General features: G+C 41.1%; 2 protein-coding genes across 2 annotated transcripts; one reads left to right on the top strand and one right to left on the bottom strand.

The window, feature by feature from the left end:
- Nucleotides 1-624: 624 nt before the first annotated feature.
- On the bottom strand, nucleotides 625-9,481 carry LOC124644264 (interleukin enhancer-binding factor 2 homolog). Its single transcript, XM_047183521.1, has 9 exons — nucleotides 9,046-9,481; nucleotides 8,056-8,184; nucleotides 7,529-7,660; nucleotides 6,392-6,550; nucleotides 5,337-5,429; nucleotides 4,599-4,741; nucleotides 3,455-3,595; nucleotides 2,378-2,547; nucleotides 625-728 (listed from the first exon to the last, which is right to left on the bottom strand). The coding sequence occupies exons 1-9, from the start codon at nucleotides 9,217-9,219 to the stop codon at nucleotides 697-699; spliced, it is 1,173 nt and encodes a 390-aa protein (XP_047039477.1). The 5' UTR covers nucleotides 9,220-9,481; the 3' UTR covers nucleotides 625-696.
- Nucleotides 9,482-10,553: 1,072 nt separating this feature from the next.
- On the top strand, nucleotides 10,554-18,548 carry LOC124644137. The gene is made up of 5 exons (XM_047183368.1): nucleotides 10,554-10,746; nucleotides 11,388-11,454; nucleotides 12,031-12,159; nucleotides 17,154-17,263; nucleotides 18,411-18,548. Exons 1-5 carry the CDS (start codon nucleotides 10,672-10,674, stop codon nucleotides 18,528-18,530), a joined length of 501 nt encoding a protein of 166 aa, XP_047039324.1. The 5' UTR covers nucleotides 10,554-10,671; the 3' UTR covers nucleotides 18,531-18,548.
- Nucleotides 18,549-18,793: the final 245 nt, after the last annotated feature.

Below are 18,793 nucleotides of genomic sequence, written 5' to 3'. Positions count from 1 at the left end.
AGATAGGCAGTCGCTCCTTGTAAAGCACTGGTACTCAGCTGAATCCGGTTAGACTAGAAGCCGACCCCAACATGATTGGGAAAAAGGCTCGGAGGATGATGATATGTTGGAGTCGGCTTCCAGTCTAACCGGATGCAGTTGAGTACCAGTGCTTTACATGGGGCGACTGCCCTATCTGACCCCCTCAACCCAGTTACCCAGGCAACCTAATATGTCATATGTCTAGGTAAGACTGGTTGTCGGACTTTCTGGCTTCTGACTACCCGTAATGACTGACAAAGATGTTCAAATGACAGCCTGGGCCTACATACATTCTATGTATTCAATGTGCTTTCTTTATTTAATTGTCTGTTAACAATTACATACTTTATCCTTTGAATCATTATTTCAAGCAGTAGTTTAATATGTATTTGTGTAAAAGGTCCTATCAAGATGTTTTACCTACTGCCGGGGCTGCGGGATTGTTCGCGCGAGTTACCGCGGCGCTGGTACATAAAAGGCCTACGACGGAACACGACGGTTTTAGTCAGTAAGAGTCTGACACTCCCTCACCGCTGCTAACCCAAAGCGGGAGGGGTCATTTGATGATTCTGAAATGGAGTATAGGTTAATAATAAAAGAAAGTTTTGGTGTGGTAATAATTAATTTATTATTAAAGATCTTTTAATATAAAACTTATATTAAGTTAATTATAATCTAAGCGGCTACTCCATCTTGAACTTCGTCGTCTGCAAAGAAAAAAATATCATTAATCATCTGCCTAGCCTTTTTGCTTACGGTACAGCATTTTTATCGGAAAACATACATAACTAATAAAAAAATTGGGTTATTTTTTCATGGTCGAATTTTCTAGTGATTTTCATGGAGTTGTATCTTAGAGAAAATTTCTGCAATTTTCAATGTAAGCTCAAATTTGTCTTTTTCTGAATATTTTCTTAGATCTTTAGTTCTGGAACAATCATTCAGAAACCAACCAAAGAAAAATAAACGACTTTTGCTCATTTTGAGGGTTCCGTATCCAAAAGGTAAAACGGGACCCAATTGTTTTCGCTCCTCTGTCCGTCCGTCTGTCACCAGGCTGTATCTCATGAACCGTGATAGTTAGAGAGCTGAAATTTTCACACATGATGTATTTCTGTTGCCGCCATAACAACAAATACTGAAAACTAGAATTAAATAAATATTTTAGGGGCTCCCATACAACAAACGTGATTTTTTTGCTCATTTTTGCTCTGGTACGGAACCCTTCGTGCCCAAGTCCGACTCGCATTTGGCCGGTTTTTTTCTCTATCTCTGAAATTTTAGTACATACTAGCTTCTGCCAGCGGTTTCACCCGCATCCCGTGGGAACTACTTCCCGTACCGGGATAAAAAGTAGCCTATAGCCTTCCTCGATAAATGGGCTATCTAACACTGAAAGAAATTTTCAAATCGGACCAGTAGTTCCTGAGATTAGTGCGTTCAAACAAACAAACCAGCTTTATAATATTAGTATAGATATACCTTTGTCATCAGTATCCATTGGCTCCGGAGTCTCCTGGTATGCAGGTGCCAGGGGAGAGACCACCACTCCGTCCCATACGGTGATCTCAGTACAAACAACCTTGCCAATGTGGGTGAATCGGGGTGAAATAGCTACAAAACATGGGTGAATCCGGGAGACACAGCGAGTACATACCTTGTCATCTGTATCCATTGGCTCCGGAGTCTCCTGGTATGCAGGTGCCAGGGGAGAGACCACCACTCAATCCCATACGGTGATCTCAGTACAAACAACCTTGCCAATGTGGGTGAATCGGGGTGAAATAGCTACAAAACATGGGTGAATCCGGGAGACACAGCGAGTACATACCTTTGTCATCTGTATCCATTGGCTCCGGAGTCTCCTGGTATGCAGGTGCCAGGGGAGAGACCACCACTCCGTCCCATACGGTGATCTCAGTACAAACAACCTTGCCAATGTGGGTGAATCGGGGTGAAATAGCTACAAAACATGGGTGAATCCGGGAGACACAGCGAGTACATACCTTTGTCATCTGTATCCATTGGCTCCGGAGTCTCCTGGTATGCAGGTGCCAGGGGAGAGACCACCACTCAATCCCATACGGTGATCTCAGTACAAACAACCTTGCCAATGTGGGTGAATCGGGGTGAAATAGCTACAAAACATGGGTGAATCCGGGAGACACAGCGAGTACATACCTTTGTCATCTGTATCCATTGGCTCCGGAGTCTCCTGGTATGCAGGTGCCAGGGGAGAGACCACCACTCCGTCCCATACGCTGATCTCAGTACAAACAACCTTGCCAATGTGGGTGAATCGGGGTGAAATAGCTACAAAACATGGGTGAATCCGGGACACACAGCTAGTACATACCTTTGTCATCTGTATCCATGGGCTCAGGAGTCTCCTGGTATGCTGGTGCCAGGGGAGAGACCACCACTCCGTCCCATACGGTGATCTCAGTAGAAATGTCTTTGCCTCCCTCGAAGGCTTGTAGACCGAGCACGTAACGGTGACCACCTCGAGCTACTACGCGGAGTAGACTGTGGAAATAATAGAACAATTATTAATTAATAAATAGTAAAGTCAAAATCAAACTTTTTTATTTCAAATAGGCCTTTACAAGTTCTTGCCAAACGTCAAACTAATTGCACGGTTCCAAAGAGTTGGTCTCATAGAGAAGAACCGGCACGAAACTCTATGAAAAAAGGTCATAAGTCGGTCTTTTAGATAATGCTAAAATAATGGACATGTATTTCTTTTTTTCTCTCACAAAAAAGTAAAAGTATATACAACACTTTTGAGTATTATATTACATAGACGAGACGAGACGTCACGCACGAGCCTGTCACAATATATATTGCATTATATCTTAGAAAATGTTTAAAATTTTGTCAAAGTCCCGGGAGATGTTTCAGAAAAGCAGGGTAATTTCTAAGAATATAAAAGTCCAGCATAACTTTTTTCTTTGTGGGTAATCATCAAATGACCCCTCCTGCTGTGGGTGTAGCGTTATGTTCTAGTGTTGATTGCTGATGAGAATTATAACTTGGCTGAAGTAAAGAGTCGTATGCTACATGACATGATTAGAATATAGCACGCTCATTCATTTTTCCGGATAATGACGTTTACTATTTCGCAAGGGAACGCGATTATAACACAACCAAGTGCCAATGACAGCCTTTATTAAATAGACAGTTCTAAAATTAATGCTACGTAATTAAGTTGTATGATAATTTACGCATCGAGAAAGTTAACTCGCAAAACTCGCACTAGGAACTCTGCTCTCTGTTCGGTGGTGTCGGATTGTCGTCCCATCGGGCTATGAGACTGAAGGAATAGTGAGTGCACGTGTGTCTGCGCAAATGCTCGTGCACTATAACATGTCCTGCGCAGCTGGCTGATCTCCTTGAGGCAGGAACAGCCCCCAGCTGTATGAGGAGTACTCACGTCTGCGCGGTGGCGGCGGCGAGGTCCTGCGCGGCGAGGTCGAGCGCGGTGTGTGCGCGAGCGTGGGCGGCCTCGCACGGGTCCGCCAGACCCGCGCAGCCAGGCAGGAACAGACCTCCCGCTAACAGCGATAGCGCCCGTCTGGAAAAACATAATACAGTTTAGTTCCTAGCTCTTTATTAAATCATGAGGTATTTCGCTGTGAGTGCAGCGTGAGGGAGTATCAGGGTCCGTTCACACAGGCCGGAATCGGCTCCGATCGGCCGCGTGGGATGCAATCGGAGCTAAACGTCTGCAAGACCGAGAAAAAGTACGCGATTGGAGCCAGTCGGCTCCTATTATTATTTTACACCGAGCGCCTTCGAACATTCTTAATGAAAAAAGCAGGGCGCATCTAAACCTTACTACAAATACTAAGTACTCAATTTTCAACGTGTTAAGAATTTGCTTTTCTCTCCGAGCTGGTCTGTCTGAACGGACCCGCAGACTCTTATGGCGCATCCACACATGCCGCCGGGTTTCAGACCGCCTTGCCGCTGAATGCAGACCGCCGGCTTTACCGGCGGTTGCCGACGGCCTACAGATGCGGTTGCAATTTTCGCAGTAGTGTTGTGACTTTCGTCGAAGTTAGTCGTGTGTAGGATTGAAAGATATTGGATGTTATTATTCGTAAAAAGAAACGCATAATCAAACGAAGATATTGGGTCAGACCAAGTCTCATTTTTCTCGAAAATAATGGCTGGATAAATTCTTCAGTTTTCTCTCAATTTCTGATGATGCTATGTTGAACACAGAAGCAATATCCCTAATAGCATCATTTCTTTTGTTGCGATTCTTGAAATCCATATGCCTTGGGTTCCACAATGGTTCATTTTCTTGATACTTTTCTATTAATAAAAGTACTGCACTATCATCCCAGTTAAATTCTGTCATTTCGTTATTTACTTCTATGAAATTATACGACAACACCACCACTCCGTATCGAAGCCGCGAGCAAACTGCCGCCGGCAACCAAAAGCCGCGCGTGCCGCGGCTGAGATGCGGCAAATGCCGGCGGCGCCGGGCATGTGTGGATGCGCCATTACTATCTAAAAATCATCATGATCCTTCTGAAGCCCTTTATGCACCTATAAGTATAGTTTACCTGAAAGCCACATTGATAGGCAGCGCCTGTCTGGCAGGATTGTTCATGATGCAGTGATGGGCTAGCAAGTCGATCATCCACGGGGTCAGGGGTTCGAGTCCCGAGTGGCGAGCGCACATGTCTCGGAGGAGGCGGATTAGTACCTGTTAATGTGACAAATTGATTTGTTATTTATTTTATTTTTTACAGTTCACGGACAACATAAACATTAGTTTTCCTAACCTAAGTGTGTGATGAATTTTCACGTTCAATTTTAGAAGTAAAACAGTTGTTTAGAGAAAAAAACGTTTATTTTGTCAGTGAATATGGCCTTAATTTCGTACGACTCCCGAGGGAACTAGGTCCCGCACCTAGGTAAGCAACTATCCTGTCTCTGTGGAGAGAGACCATTTATTTCTATGCCAAAAGAGATGTTTCAGATCAAGCCTACATGTACATTATGTCCAATACCTCAGAACAGAAAAATCTATTGAATTCGGGAAAAATACAGTCAAATCAAGATAAGATAAAAAAGTCATTCAAAGATAAAAAGTCATTTATTCAAGGTAGGCTGAAAATCAGCACTTTTTGAAGTTAAATTTACAAAAGACAGCCCCCAAAACGCCCGCCCTTCACCACTGCCTGTGTTTTTGATGGGAAAAAGAAGTGGCGCAACAAACTCCCCAGCAACTACAATTGCATACTTTTCTTGTAATAACCAGTATGCACAGAACCATCCCATCATCATCATGATCTTACCTTGATAGAAGAATGATGAGCGTTCTCCTCAAACCAGCGACTGTGACGGATGGCAGCCAGGTGGCTATTTATCACTTTGTAATCTAGATGAACCTGGAACAAAATATACGAAACTTATAAGATACGAAAATATATTTATTCATTAAGCCAGTGGAGCCAGTAAGTCTAACACCAGTCTAACCAAGGGGTATTGGGTTGCCCGGGTAACTGGGTTGAGGAGGTCAGATAGGCAGTCGCTTCTTGTAAAGCACTGGTGCTCAGCTGCATGCGGTTAGACTGGAAGCCGACCCCGACATAGTTGGGAAAAGGCTCGGGAGATTATTATACTTTTTGCACATATCGACTGCAAGCAAGCAATACCTCCTATCTGACATTTTTGTTTCAAAAAACCAAAAAACTTGTATCTACCATAAACTACCTTTAGATTCAAAATAAAAACAAAAAACTTTATTAATCAATACTATGCTTAGAAAAAGAAAACTTGGATTTTCAGTATCTCATTATACCTTCCTCGGAATAAGGATTTTATTAAGTTTTATTGTTCCCCTTTAAAATCCACCCGGAGTCAGATAGGAGGTATTGCTTGCTTGCAGTCGATATGTTAGTACAAAGCAGTATGTGTGTGTGTAAGGTAGACTACAACAACTAAAGTCATATTTAATAGAATAGAAATAGAATAAAATAAGTCTTCATTTGCTAAGAAAGCAGGTGAAAAAAAACTAATATCATAAATGCGAAAGTAACTCTGTCTGTCTGTCTGTTACACTGTCACGCCTAAACCATTTTAGTAAAATTTGGTACAGAGATAGTTGACCTTGAGAAAGAACATAGGATAGTTTTTATCCCGGACTTTTGAAGAGTTCTCTTGGAAACGCGATATAACCGAACTTGACGCGGGCGAAAGCTAATTTGTCTATAAATATTTCGTAAAAAAATTATAAAATAATTTTTTGAGACAATATAAAATAATTTTTCTATAGTTAAATGGCTACTCAAATGTAGTATAGATTAATCTATGCTTTGCTTAGCAGATAGTGGAATATAAGGACTCATACCTCAGGCTCCAACTTCCTCAAGTTCTGATGCAGCGTCGTAATGAGGACACGGACGGCAGCACTGGGACCCGTGACCGTGAAGCCACGTTCATGACAAGCGGTGGTGACTGAAGTGCTGGGTGTCTCCGCTCTCATCAGTTTGTTTAGCTCCTCGTTGACCTGGGAATTGTAGTTCGAGTTAATTTGGAAACTAATTTATGGAGCTTTGTAGCAGTTTAAAAATGTGGGATCTACTTCCTGTACCGGGATTAAAAGTAAATGTTTTTAAGCTATCGCGATTTGTACACATATTTATAAATAATCGGGATATAGTATCGTGTCTTTATAGTTAGTATCGCGTTTAAGTCCCGATTATTTATAAATACGGATAAATAGTAACATCGCACTTTCTTTGGATTCTTTGTAATATTGAAAGAAATTTTTGAAACGAGTCCACTAGTTTGAGAAATTAGCATGTTAAAACTAAAGCTTTAGAACTCAAACTTCGAAATTTAGCTTCATAAAAGGATTTTGATGAGACTTGACAATAAAATAGCTTACATAGATACATTTTTTATTTATTTATAGCCTCTTTTCGGACATGACAGTATTTCTTATTTTTTTTATATTGTTTTTTTGCGTGTCCGTTTGCCAGGTGGCAAAGGCCTCCTCCAATATTCTCCATTCTGGCCTTTCCAAGGCCACTCTACTGCACACTGTTTCCGCAACTTGTCTAATGTCATTGTCTCACCTTTTTTGTGGTCATAGATACATTTAAGCTACTATTAATCCCCGTGCAGGAAGTAGTTTAATCAATATGCAAAACAAACTAGCCAAGGTTTCTAAGGCGTCGTCCTAATTGGCAGCGATCGCGCGATGGCGCGATGCGTTTTTCATCTAAGACGTCGTCCTAATTGACAGCGATTGTACGATGACACGATGCGTTCTCGTCGTTCGATGAGTTCAAACATACAGATTTCATCAGAGTGTCCTATTTGAACCTCGCAAGTGAGATAGTGAGATCGTGAGATGAAAAACGCATCGCGCCATCGTGCGATCGCTGCCAATTAGGACGACGCCTAAGACCTATGCTATGTACCATGTTTTACAAAATAAGATCTTTATTTTACCTTTATTAACTAGTACAAAATGTCTTACCTTATTAGAAAGTCCTTCCACAGCCTCTTTGGTAGGCAATGTCTTCATGATGACCACAATATCAGCCACGTTCTTACCGGCCATCATTGTTCCCTTCTTGTAAGAGCCCACTTGACGGACCTCTTCCAATTGCTGTGGACAACTATATATTATTAATTTACTGGAAAAATACTTGAGTTAGTTAAGGTGTATAGGGTGAGTGCTAGCTAGCATGCTGCGGTTTTATAAATTTAATTTTATATCAATTTATTGCATATTTTATACTGCAATATACCCATTGTATACCAATTTATACATAAAACATTGTTGAAAGGTTCTTCTAACCTACAGACAGACATGTGTTGCAGGGAGTTTGTTGCGCCACTACTTCCCAAAAATAACACATAGGAAGTGGTGAATGGTGGGTGTTTTTAGGGGTTTTCTCATGTAATTTTGAAGTCCTAAAATTAGTGTTTTTACTTTACTTTGAATAAATGCCTCTTATTTTCTTTTATTCATTGTCAGATATATTCAAATTGTCAACTTACACATGCTGCAAAGTCTCCGGGAGCCACGACGAGGTTGTCCAACACAGTTTGCAGTTTGGTGATGAGACTCAGCACAGCAGACTGCTCAGCGGGCGTTGGACATAGCTCTGCATGTCTTTTGAGAAGGGCCTAAAACAATTAGAATATATACATAGATATAGCATGTGGACAAGTATAGACTTAAGACTGTTCCCAATATTCAGGTAATGGACCAAGTTCTGCATGTCTTTTAGGAGGGCCTAATACAATTATAATTTTAATAGATAGATAAAGTATATGGACAATTATAGATTTATGGCTGTAACCAATAACCTATTCTATCGGTTGGAGTGTAGCAAAAGGTGTGCAAGGCTTTTGGGACTTAGAAAATTTTTCATAAAAAATGAAAATTTCTGAAAACGCCTAGTTTTTCATTTCCATCGTACAGAATACCTAAAAATAAGACGAAAACCATCTGGGCACTTTTTGCCTAGGACCAAGGAGCCCCGCGTAGCGAGGCTCCATCGACTATGCATTTGCTCGTATTGATTAGAATCAAATTTAGACCCAGATGGTTTTTGTCTTATTTTTAGGTATTCTATACGATGGAAATAAAAAACTAGGCATTTTCAGAAATTTTCATTTTTTATGAAGAATTTTCTAAGTCCCAAAAGCCTTGCACACCCTTTGCTACACACTAACCGCATAATGAAATAACAAATTGTCTATCTCTGGTAAGCAAATGAACAGATAGAATGCCGCCCCTAAGACGACCCACTGACCGAATGCTGCTTTTTTCATTACTATTTCAAAAACACGGAATCTATACACTCTGTAAATTGTTTAAAACATTGGTTTAAGATAAAACACTACATATTGATTGAATTCATTATCAAATTAATAATTGGGATTTTTATCGCAATCATGATTATATGTAAGACAAGAACATTATTATGAGTAACAGAATGTAATAATGAGGAGGGGAAAAAGCTGTTTTAAGTCTTAATTTACCTGTGTGAGAGCAGAATCATCAGGCGCTGGCTTGCACCTAGGAAATGCCGGTTCAGCCAAAATCAAGTCGAAAGGAGGTCTGAGCATCAATACACGGGGCCTGTTGAATGGGGGACGCCCCATACCACCGCGGCCTGGCATGCCTCGGCCTCCTCTACCAGTGCCACGAACCATAGTACACTTATTCACAATAAAACTTCAATAATTTACGAGACAAAATATTTTGTTAGGTTAACTTGACGTTACACCCAGTCTAAATTATGGAATAAAATATATCTTATATCGTTTCCTAACGATAAATTGCACTTCTAATCTCTTGTTAACGTAAGATTACGTTTTAAATTAGTATTTATTTAGATATTTGCAAAATTACCAACAAAATGGCAGACGACGACGCGCGGTTCTTGCCACTTTTTTTCATTAATCTGTGGAAGTAAAATGCTGGGATACTTGGGTTTTAAGAAAGTTATGTTTTGTTTTATTTATTTTCGAATAATGATTTATCTTATTTATGTTGTAGCGAAAATAACAACATTATCTTTTAGGAAACACATCGTGATTAAATTAACATTTATTTCTAGTATGTCTTTTATTTTAATAGTAAATTACGTTGAGAGCTCGACTCTCAACCAGAATCTTCCGAGTGAGCTATAGGTAAGGGGCATATCTTGCTAAAAGCCCGACGAACCACATCACCACTTGAAATCATGATGTCCGCGACACGACTGATGCCATCATGTCCAGGGAACACCTCTGTGACTCGGCCCAGGCGCCACTTTAAAGGAGGTACCCTGTCCTCCTTAATGAGCACAAGAGTGCCTTTTTCTAATGGCTTTGTGCAGGATCGCCATTTCGTTCGTTGCTGGAGCTCCGACACATATTCCTTACACCATCGTGACCAGAAGTGCTGACGAAGTTGCTCTATACGCTGATATCGGGTTAACTGAGTCAACGATCAGTCCTCGAGGTTTGAAGATGGAAGTGATGTCAGCGGTCGTCCAATTAAAAAATGTCCAGGCATAAGCGGCGACAAGTCGTTAGGGTCCGAAGAGAGTGGTGTGAGTGGGCAAGAGTTCAGTATGGCTTCGATCTGGACTAATACAGTGTTCAACTCCTCATATGTTACATTACAATTGCCCAGTGCTCTTTTCGGCCATTCAGAGAATGCGTTCCTGACACGTCGCGATTGAACTGACGACGTAACTTTGCAATGGCGTTGCAGTTACGATAAAAATATTTTTGCTGGTTGTTTACCGTTTTAACAATTGAGGAGCATTAAAACAACATTATTATATCAATAATCAATGAATGTAGTTACGTCGTCAGTTCAATCGCGACGTGTCAGGAACGCATTCTCTGAATGGCCGAACTATAATGGCCAAGAGAAGTAACTAAACGTAGTAAGCGCGTTCCATTCCCTATCATCAGATCAGGATGTGCGTTACTCTTCGCTTTAATGAAAAATTTTATACGTTGCTCTCTTGCTCATGCTCAAAATTGCAAAAGTACAACTTACACAGCAAATGTGTGAACACTGTCAAAAAAACACGTAAACAAACAGAGGATTTTAGATTTTAGAAATAAACGTGATTTTTATCCAATTTTCATATCAAATCCAATAAGAACATGTCTAAAACCGCTCATGTAGTCGATGGGGAGGCATCAGAATCGGATTCAGAAATAGAAATTGGACGATCTCCGGTGAGTATCAAATAGTTCATAACTAGACACTTTGACTTACTTTTTATGATTTCGCAATATTTTTGACGCTTTTTGCGTTGTAAAAACTTTTATATAACTCTGTATATATTGTTGTTGTCGATGCAGTCCCTTTTCCTCTTGTCTCTTTGAAAATTTAAGTGGCAATGGACAGGTCATACAATAAGAGGCACTGAGAAGTGGAACAAAAGCATAGTGTTCTGGTATCCTCGAGACAGGAAACAGGAAAAGGAAACGAGGCAGACAATTTAGAAGGTGGGACGATGAAATAAAGGCAATAGCAGGAAAAACATGGACGAGGAAAGCGTTAAACAGAAGCGAGTGGAAAGAGATGGAGGAGGCCTTTGCCAAAGCTGGGCAAACAGACGAAGTGTCGGTGTCAAAGACTCAACAGAGTCACTAATTTTTAACATAAATGTATATATTGTAAAACTTAACTGTGTCTGAATAAAGGCTTATATTATATTATTATTATATTATTATATTGTTGTTGTAATTAAAAGATTTTTTCTCAATATTAAATTGTTATTATCTTACACTCCATAATATTGTTGTAAGAATGTAGTTTTCGTTTTTACTTACTTTGTACTTGCAAGATCTGACTATGTAATTGTTATTTCCAGGACTTGGAGATATCTGGCAATGCTAAATCGTTCGTAATTGCTGGAGAGGCGCCAGAGTCAGATGATGGTAATATATATATTTTTTTCAAATTTATAAATGATATTTATTCTACAAATAAGTGAACAATTTTACATGTCTAATCTTCCAAAGCAGGATGAATTTATTTTATTTAATTATCTTAAAATTACACAAACTAAGTGCACCTGAGTATAATGCAGCTTACAGTGTCTTGTATTCCCTGTATGTTTACTATTACACTTTTTAATTTTAAAGTACTTAATCAAAAAGTGTTACCGACTGTTACTGTGAGCAATCAAAAACAAGTGAATTGTTATTCTTATGGAAAACTAGCCGTTTTCCCGCGGTTTCGCCCATGCCCCGTGGGAGCTACTGCCCGCACCGGGATAAAATATAGCATAATTTACTCACAGATAATATAGCTTTCTAATGTTTTCCTCTTTATAATATTAGTATAGATAACGATATTTCAACATTCAATTTGCCTCTTTCGTTATTTGTTCCTCTGCAGGGACAAATCTTGTACATACCTTCTTCTACCAAAATTATATAAGCTCACCCTAACATAGATGGAAAAAAACAAATAAAAATCATAAGTTATAATGAGAACTCAAAACATTTCAGAGACCAAGCTGACCCTGCCTTCAAGCATCCCAGAGCCTGATCTGCCGCTGCACAGCGTCCTGAACCCAGCAGCAACGCCAACAACCACACATGCTAATATTTACAACTCGTTACTGCACCAGAAATTATGTAAGTGGTACTTTTATGCTTAGTTATTATGTGCTCCCCTCATGTACTCACCTTATGTGCTCCCCTCATGTACTCACCTCATGTACTCCCCTCATGTACTCACCTTATGTGCTCCCCTCATGTACTCACCTCATGTACTCCCCTCATGTACTCACCTCATGTGCTCCCCTCATGTACTCACCTTATGTGCTCCCCTCATGTACTCACCTTATGTGCTCCCCTCATGTACTCACCTTATGTACTCCCCTCATGTACTCACCTCATGTACTCCCCTCATGTACTCACCTCATGTGCTCCCCTCATGTACTCACCTTATGTGCTCCCCTCATGTACTCACCTTATGTGCTCCCCTCATGTACTCACCTTATGTACTCCCCTCATGTACTCACCTTATGTACTCCTCTTATATACTCACCTTATGTATTCCTCTTATATACTCACCTTATGTGCTCCCCTTATATACTCACCTTATGTGCTCCCATCATGTACTCACCTTATGTGCTCCCCGCATGTACTCACCTTATGTGCTCCCCTCATGTACTCACCTTATGTGCTCCCCGCATGTACTCACCTTATGTACTCCCCGCATGTACTCCCCTTATGTACTCCTCTTATATACTCACCTTATGTATTCCTCTTATATACTCACCTTATGTGCTCCCCTTATATACTCACCTTATGTGCTCCCATCATGTACTCACCTTATGTGCTCCCCGCATGTACTCACCTTATGTGCTCCCCTCATGTACTCACCTTATGTGCTCCCCGCATGTACTCACCTTATGTACTCCCCGCATGTACTCCCCTTATGTACTCCTCTTATATACTCACCTTATGTATTCCTCTTATATACTCACCTTATGTGCTCCCCTTATATACTCACCTTATGTGCTCCCCGCATGTACTCACCTTATGTGCTCCCCTCATGTACTCACCTTATGTGCTCCCCGCATGTACTCACCTTATGTACTCCCCGCATGTACTCCCCTTATGTACTCCTCTTATATACTCACCTTATGTATTCCTCTTATATACTCACCTTATGTGCTCCCCTTATATACTCACCTTATGTGCTCCCCTTATATACTCACCTTATGTGCTCCCCTTATATACTCACCTTATGTGCTCCCCTTATATACTCACCTTATGTGCTCCCCTTATATACTCACCTTATGTGCTCCCCGCATGTACTCACCTTATGTGCTCCCCTCATGTACTCACCTTATGTGCTCCCCTCATGTACTCACCTTATGTGCTCCCCTCATGTACTCACCTTATGTACTCCTCTTATATACTCACCTTATGTGCTCCCCTTATATACTCCTCTTATATACTCACCTTATGTGCTCCCCTTATACAAGCTGTTGTTTTGCATCCGTGCCATAGTCAAGGACGTAATAATACTAATGATTCTCAACCCAAATTAACAAAAAAATTGGCACGAAAATTTTTGATTTTAATTTTTTTTCGGAAATTCGTCAATGCCACCTACCCGTTTTCAAACTTGGCGCGTGTGTTACTGGCCTCAAAACTGTGCTGCGCCCTCACACAAACGCAAACACAAAGCATTCGCAACGATCACTCATGAATTTCATTCATAAAATTTGATTATTTCTGAAATACTATGACATTACAATGACATAAAAAGCAGCGCATATTAACTATTTCCCGTTAACTGTAATTCCAATCGATTATTTACGTATTTTATGTCCTCCTCCTGAAGTATGGCACAAATGCAAATCAACACCTTGTATACTCACCTTATGTACTCCTCTTATATACTCACCTTATGTGCTCCCCTCATGTACTCACCTCATGTGCTCCCCTTATATACTCACCTTATGTGCTCCCCTCATGTACTCACCTTATGTGCTCCCCGCATGTACTCACCTTATGTGCTCCCCTCATGTACTCACCTCATGTGCTCCCCTCATGTACTCACCTTATATACTCACCTTATGTGCTCCCCTCATGTACTCACCTCATGTGCTCCCCTTATATACTCACCTTATGTGCTCCCCTTATATACTCACCTTATGTGCTCCCCTCATGTACTCACCTTATGTGCTCCCCTCATGTACTCACCTTATATACTCACCTTATGTGCTCCCCTCATGTACTCACCTCATGTGCTCCCCTCATGTACTCACCTTATGTGCTCCCCTCATGTACTCACCTTATATACTCACCTTATGTGCTCCCCTCATGTACTCACCTTATGTGCTCCCCTCATGTACTCACCTTATATACTCACCTTATGTGCTCCCCTCATGTACTCACCTTATATACTCACCTCATGTGCTCCCCTCATGTACTCACCTTATGTGCTCCCCTCATGTACTCACCTTATATACTCACCTTATGTGCTCCCCTCATGTACTCACCTTATATACTCACCTTATGTGCTCCCCTCATGTACTCACCTTATATACTCACCTTATGTGCTCCCCTCATGTACTCACCTCATGTGCTCCCCTCATATACTCACCTTATGTGCTCCCCTCATGTACTCACCTTATATACTCACCTTATGTGCTCCCCTCATGTACTCACCTCATGTGCTCCCCTTATATACTCACCTTATGTGCTCCCCTCATGTACTCACCTCATGTGCTCCCCTTATATACTCACCTTATGTGCTCCCCTTATATACTCACCTTATGTGCTCCCCTTATATACTCACCTTATGTGCTCCCCTCATGTACTCACCTTATGTGCTCCCCTCATGTACTCACCTTATATACTCACCTTATGTGCTCCCCTCATGTACTCACCTTATGTGCTCCCCTCATGTACTCACCTTATGTGCTCCCCTCATGTACTCACCTTATATACTCACCTTATGTGCTCCCCTCATGTACTCACCTTATATACTCACCTTATGTGCTCCCCTCATGTACTCACCTTATATACTCACCTTATGTGCTCCCCTCATGTACTCACCTTATGTACTCCTCTTATATACTCACCTTATGTGCTCCCCTCATGTACTCACCTCATGTGCTCCCCTTATATACTCACCTTATGTGCTCCCCTCATGTACTCACCTTATGTGCTCCCCTCATGTACTCACCTTATGTGCTCCCCTCATGTACTCACCTTATATACTCACCTTATGTGCTCCCCTCATGTACTCACCTTATGTACTCCTCTTATATACTCACCTTATGTGCTCCCCTCATGTACTCACCTTATGTGCTCCCCTCATGTACTCACCTTATGTGCTCCCCTCATGTACTCACCTTATATACTCACCTTATGTGCTCCCCTCATGTACTCACCTTATATACTCACCTTATGTGCTCCCCTCATGTACTCACCTTATATACTCACCTTATGTGCTCCCCTCATGTACTCACCTCATGTGCTCCCCTTATATACTCACCTTATGTGCTCCCCTCATGTACTCAGCTTATGTACTCCTCTTATATACTCACCTTATGTGCTCCCCTCATGTACTCACCTTATGTACTCCTCTTATATACTCACCTTATGTGCTCCCCTCATGTACTCACCTCATGTGCTCCCCTTATATACTCACCTTATGTGCTCCCCTCATGTACTCACCTTATGTGCTCCCCTTATATACTCACCTCATGTGCTCCCCTCATATACTCACCTTATGTGCTCCCCTCATGTACTCACCTTATATACTCACCTTATGTGCTCCCCTCATGTACTCACCTCATGTGCTCCCCTTATATACTCACCTTATGTGCTCCCCTCATGTACTCAGCTTATGTACTCCTCTTATATACTCACCTTATGTGCTCCCCTCATGTACTCACCTTATGTACTCCTCTTATATACTCACCTTATGTGCTCCCCTCATGTACTCGCCTTATGTACTCCTCTTATATACTCACCTTATGTGCTCCCCTCATGTACTCAGCTTATGTACTCCTCTTATATACTCACCTTATGTGCTCCCCTCATGTACTCACCTTATGTACTCCTCTTATATACTCACCTTATGTGCTCCCCTCATGTACTCGCCTTATGTACTCCTCTTATATACTCACCTTATGTGCTCCCCTCATGTACTCAGCTTATGTACTCCTCTTATATACTCACCTTATGTGCTCCCCTCATGTACTCACCTTATGTACTCCTCTTATATACTCACCTTATGTGCTCCCCTCATGTACTCGCCTTATGTACTCCTCTTATATACTCACCTTATGTGCTCCCCTCATGTACTCAGCTTATGTACTCCTCTTATATACTCACCTTATGTGCTCCCCTCATGTACTCACCTTATGTACTCCTCTTATATACTCACCTTATGTGCTCTACCTATCTTCTCTTATCTATAAATATCCTTATGTACTCCCCTTATGAACTTTCTTTTATACTTCCTTATTTACTCTATTATGTACTCCCTTTATGTACTTTCTTATGTTCACCCCATATGAACTTCCTTTTATACTTCCTTATGTACTTCCCGTATATACTCCCTTTATGTACTTTCCTTATGTACACCTCTTATGTACACCTCTTATGTACTCCTCATATGTACTCCTCTTATGTACACCTCTTATGTACTCCTCTTATGTACACCTCTTATGTTGTACTCCTCATATATACTTTATGAATTTTCTTATGTACTCCTCTTATATACTTACCTTATGAACTTATTATGTACTCAGCCTATGTACTTCCTTATACAGAGTGTGTTGTACCTAATCCGATTAAAACCTATCACATGTACTTTATGATATTCTATGGCGAATTGTAAAAAAAATAACGTAATCCATTCAGTGGTTTAACCACAGGAGTCATTTATCGTTTTTATAATTTATAACATCATGTGTAAAGCAGAGATAAAGTTAGGAGTATCAAATGTTTTAACCAGTTAACTCCTCTTATGTACCTACTTACCTTATGAACTTTCTTATGTACTCAGCTTATGTACTTCCTTATACAGGATCTGCGTACCTAATCACATTAAATCCTATCACATATTTATTGATGTGAAATATTAACATTTACAGGGGAATGCAATGTTTCATTCAGAGCGACGTTGGAGGGCTTAATCAGACATACAACAGAAATATCAGTGGAAAAGCTCACCAGATCGGACAAAATGTTACTCAGTGTACAAGTAAGTATAATATCACATTAAACATGTTTATTACTAGATTTTTTCTGCGGTTTCATCCGTGTTCTGTGGAAACTACTGCCCATCCATCTCCCGAGCCTTTTCCCAACTACATATGTTGGGGTCGGCTTCCAGTCTAACCGGATGCAGCTGAGTACCAGTGTGCCACAAGGAGCGACTGCCTATCTGGCCTCCTCAACCCAGACCTACTACCCGCTCCGTACAAAATAAAGCCTAAGTGCAAGAATTTTTCAAAATGGTTCAGAAGTTTAAAATGCAAATAAACAAATAAAATATAGACAAAATCGAGTGCCAGTGTTCTACAAGGAGCAACTGCCTATCTGACCTCCTCAACCCGGTTACCCGGAAAACCTGATATAGTTATCGGCACGAATCTTGAACTCTGACCTACATCTAGTGATTTATTAGCAAAGAACCAATCCCGAGTGACGGCTATGACGCGATGCGCTACGGGCCAATCACCGCTTTAGCCCGCCCCCGCGCCTCACTTCATACCACAAAACGGACCCAATAAATTACTTCTGCGCAGGTGAAGATCAGAGCTCAAGATTCGTGCCGATAACTATACCCTTCGTTAAGACCGCTTATCAGACTTTCAAGCTCCTACCCGTAACAACTGCCAAAGATGTTCAAATGACAGCCAGGACCCATCTTAACGTGCCTTCTGAAACACGGAAAACTCGTCATGACAAGATGGTCACCCATCCTTCACGGTCTTCACCTTGCGGTGCATGTATACGGTGCAAGGAACATGCGCAGGTTACATGCATTTTAAAAACGTGCGGGTCCAGCGACTCGCGCACGTATCAAAGCAAAATACCCACCCGCGTGCTCTTGTCACTTGCGCATGTTAACTTGCTCCAGCCACATGCACCGTGCCCCTTATTTCTTACCAGCCTCCGCCCGCGGCTTCGCCCGCGTAGAGTTCGGTTATATCGCGTTTCCAAGAGAATTCTTCAAAAGTCCGGGATAAAAACTATCCTATGTTCTTCTCAAGGTCAACTCTATTTCTGTACCAAATGTAATTAAAATCAGTTCAGTTGTTTAGACGTGAAAGCGTAACAGACAGACAGAGTTGCTTTCACATTTATAATATTAGTTAGAATTAAAATGTATATTATTGTTTTAGGAAAGTATGCGCTCAACGAATGCCAGCCTGACTCTGGCCAGAGCTAGGCTAAAACAATTACACGGAGAGTTAGAAAAAGCGAATTGCTCAACTGCCTTACCTACTGTCAGAATCAAATAAATTAATTTAAAATTGTTACATCTTTTGTTTTATTTTTGACTAGCTTCCGCCCGCGGCTTCGCCCGCGTAAAGTTCGGTTATATCGCGTTTCCAAGAGAACACTTCAAAAGTCCGGGATAAAAACTATCCTGTTCTTTCTCAAAGTCAACTCTATCTTTGAAACCAAATTTTGTTAAAATCAGTTCAGTTGTTTAGACGTAAAACTAAAGCGTAACAGACGGACAGACAGAGTAACTTTCGCATTTATAATATTAGTAGGGATT

Source organism: Helicoverpa zea, chromosome 29 (genome assembly GCF_022581195.2).
Source record: "Helicoverpa zea isolate HzStark_Cry1AcR chromosome 29, ilHelZeax1.1, whole genome shotgun sequence".
Taxonomy (NCBI): Eukaryota; Metazoa; Arthropoda; class Insecta; order Lepidoptera; family Noctuidae; genus Helicoverpa; species Helicoverpa zea.
The sequence above is the reverse complement of the archived record's forward strand: the minus strand, read 5'-3'. Positions and strand labels throughout refer to the sequence as shown.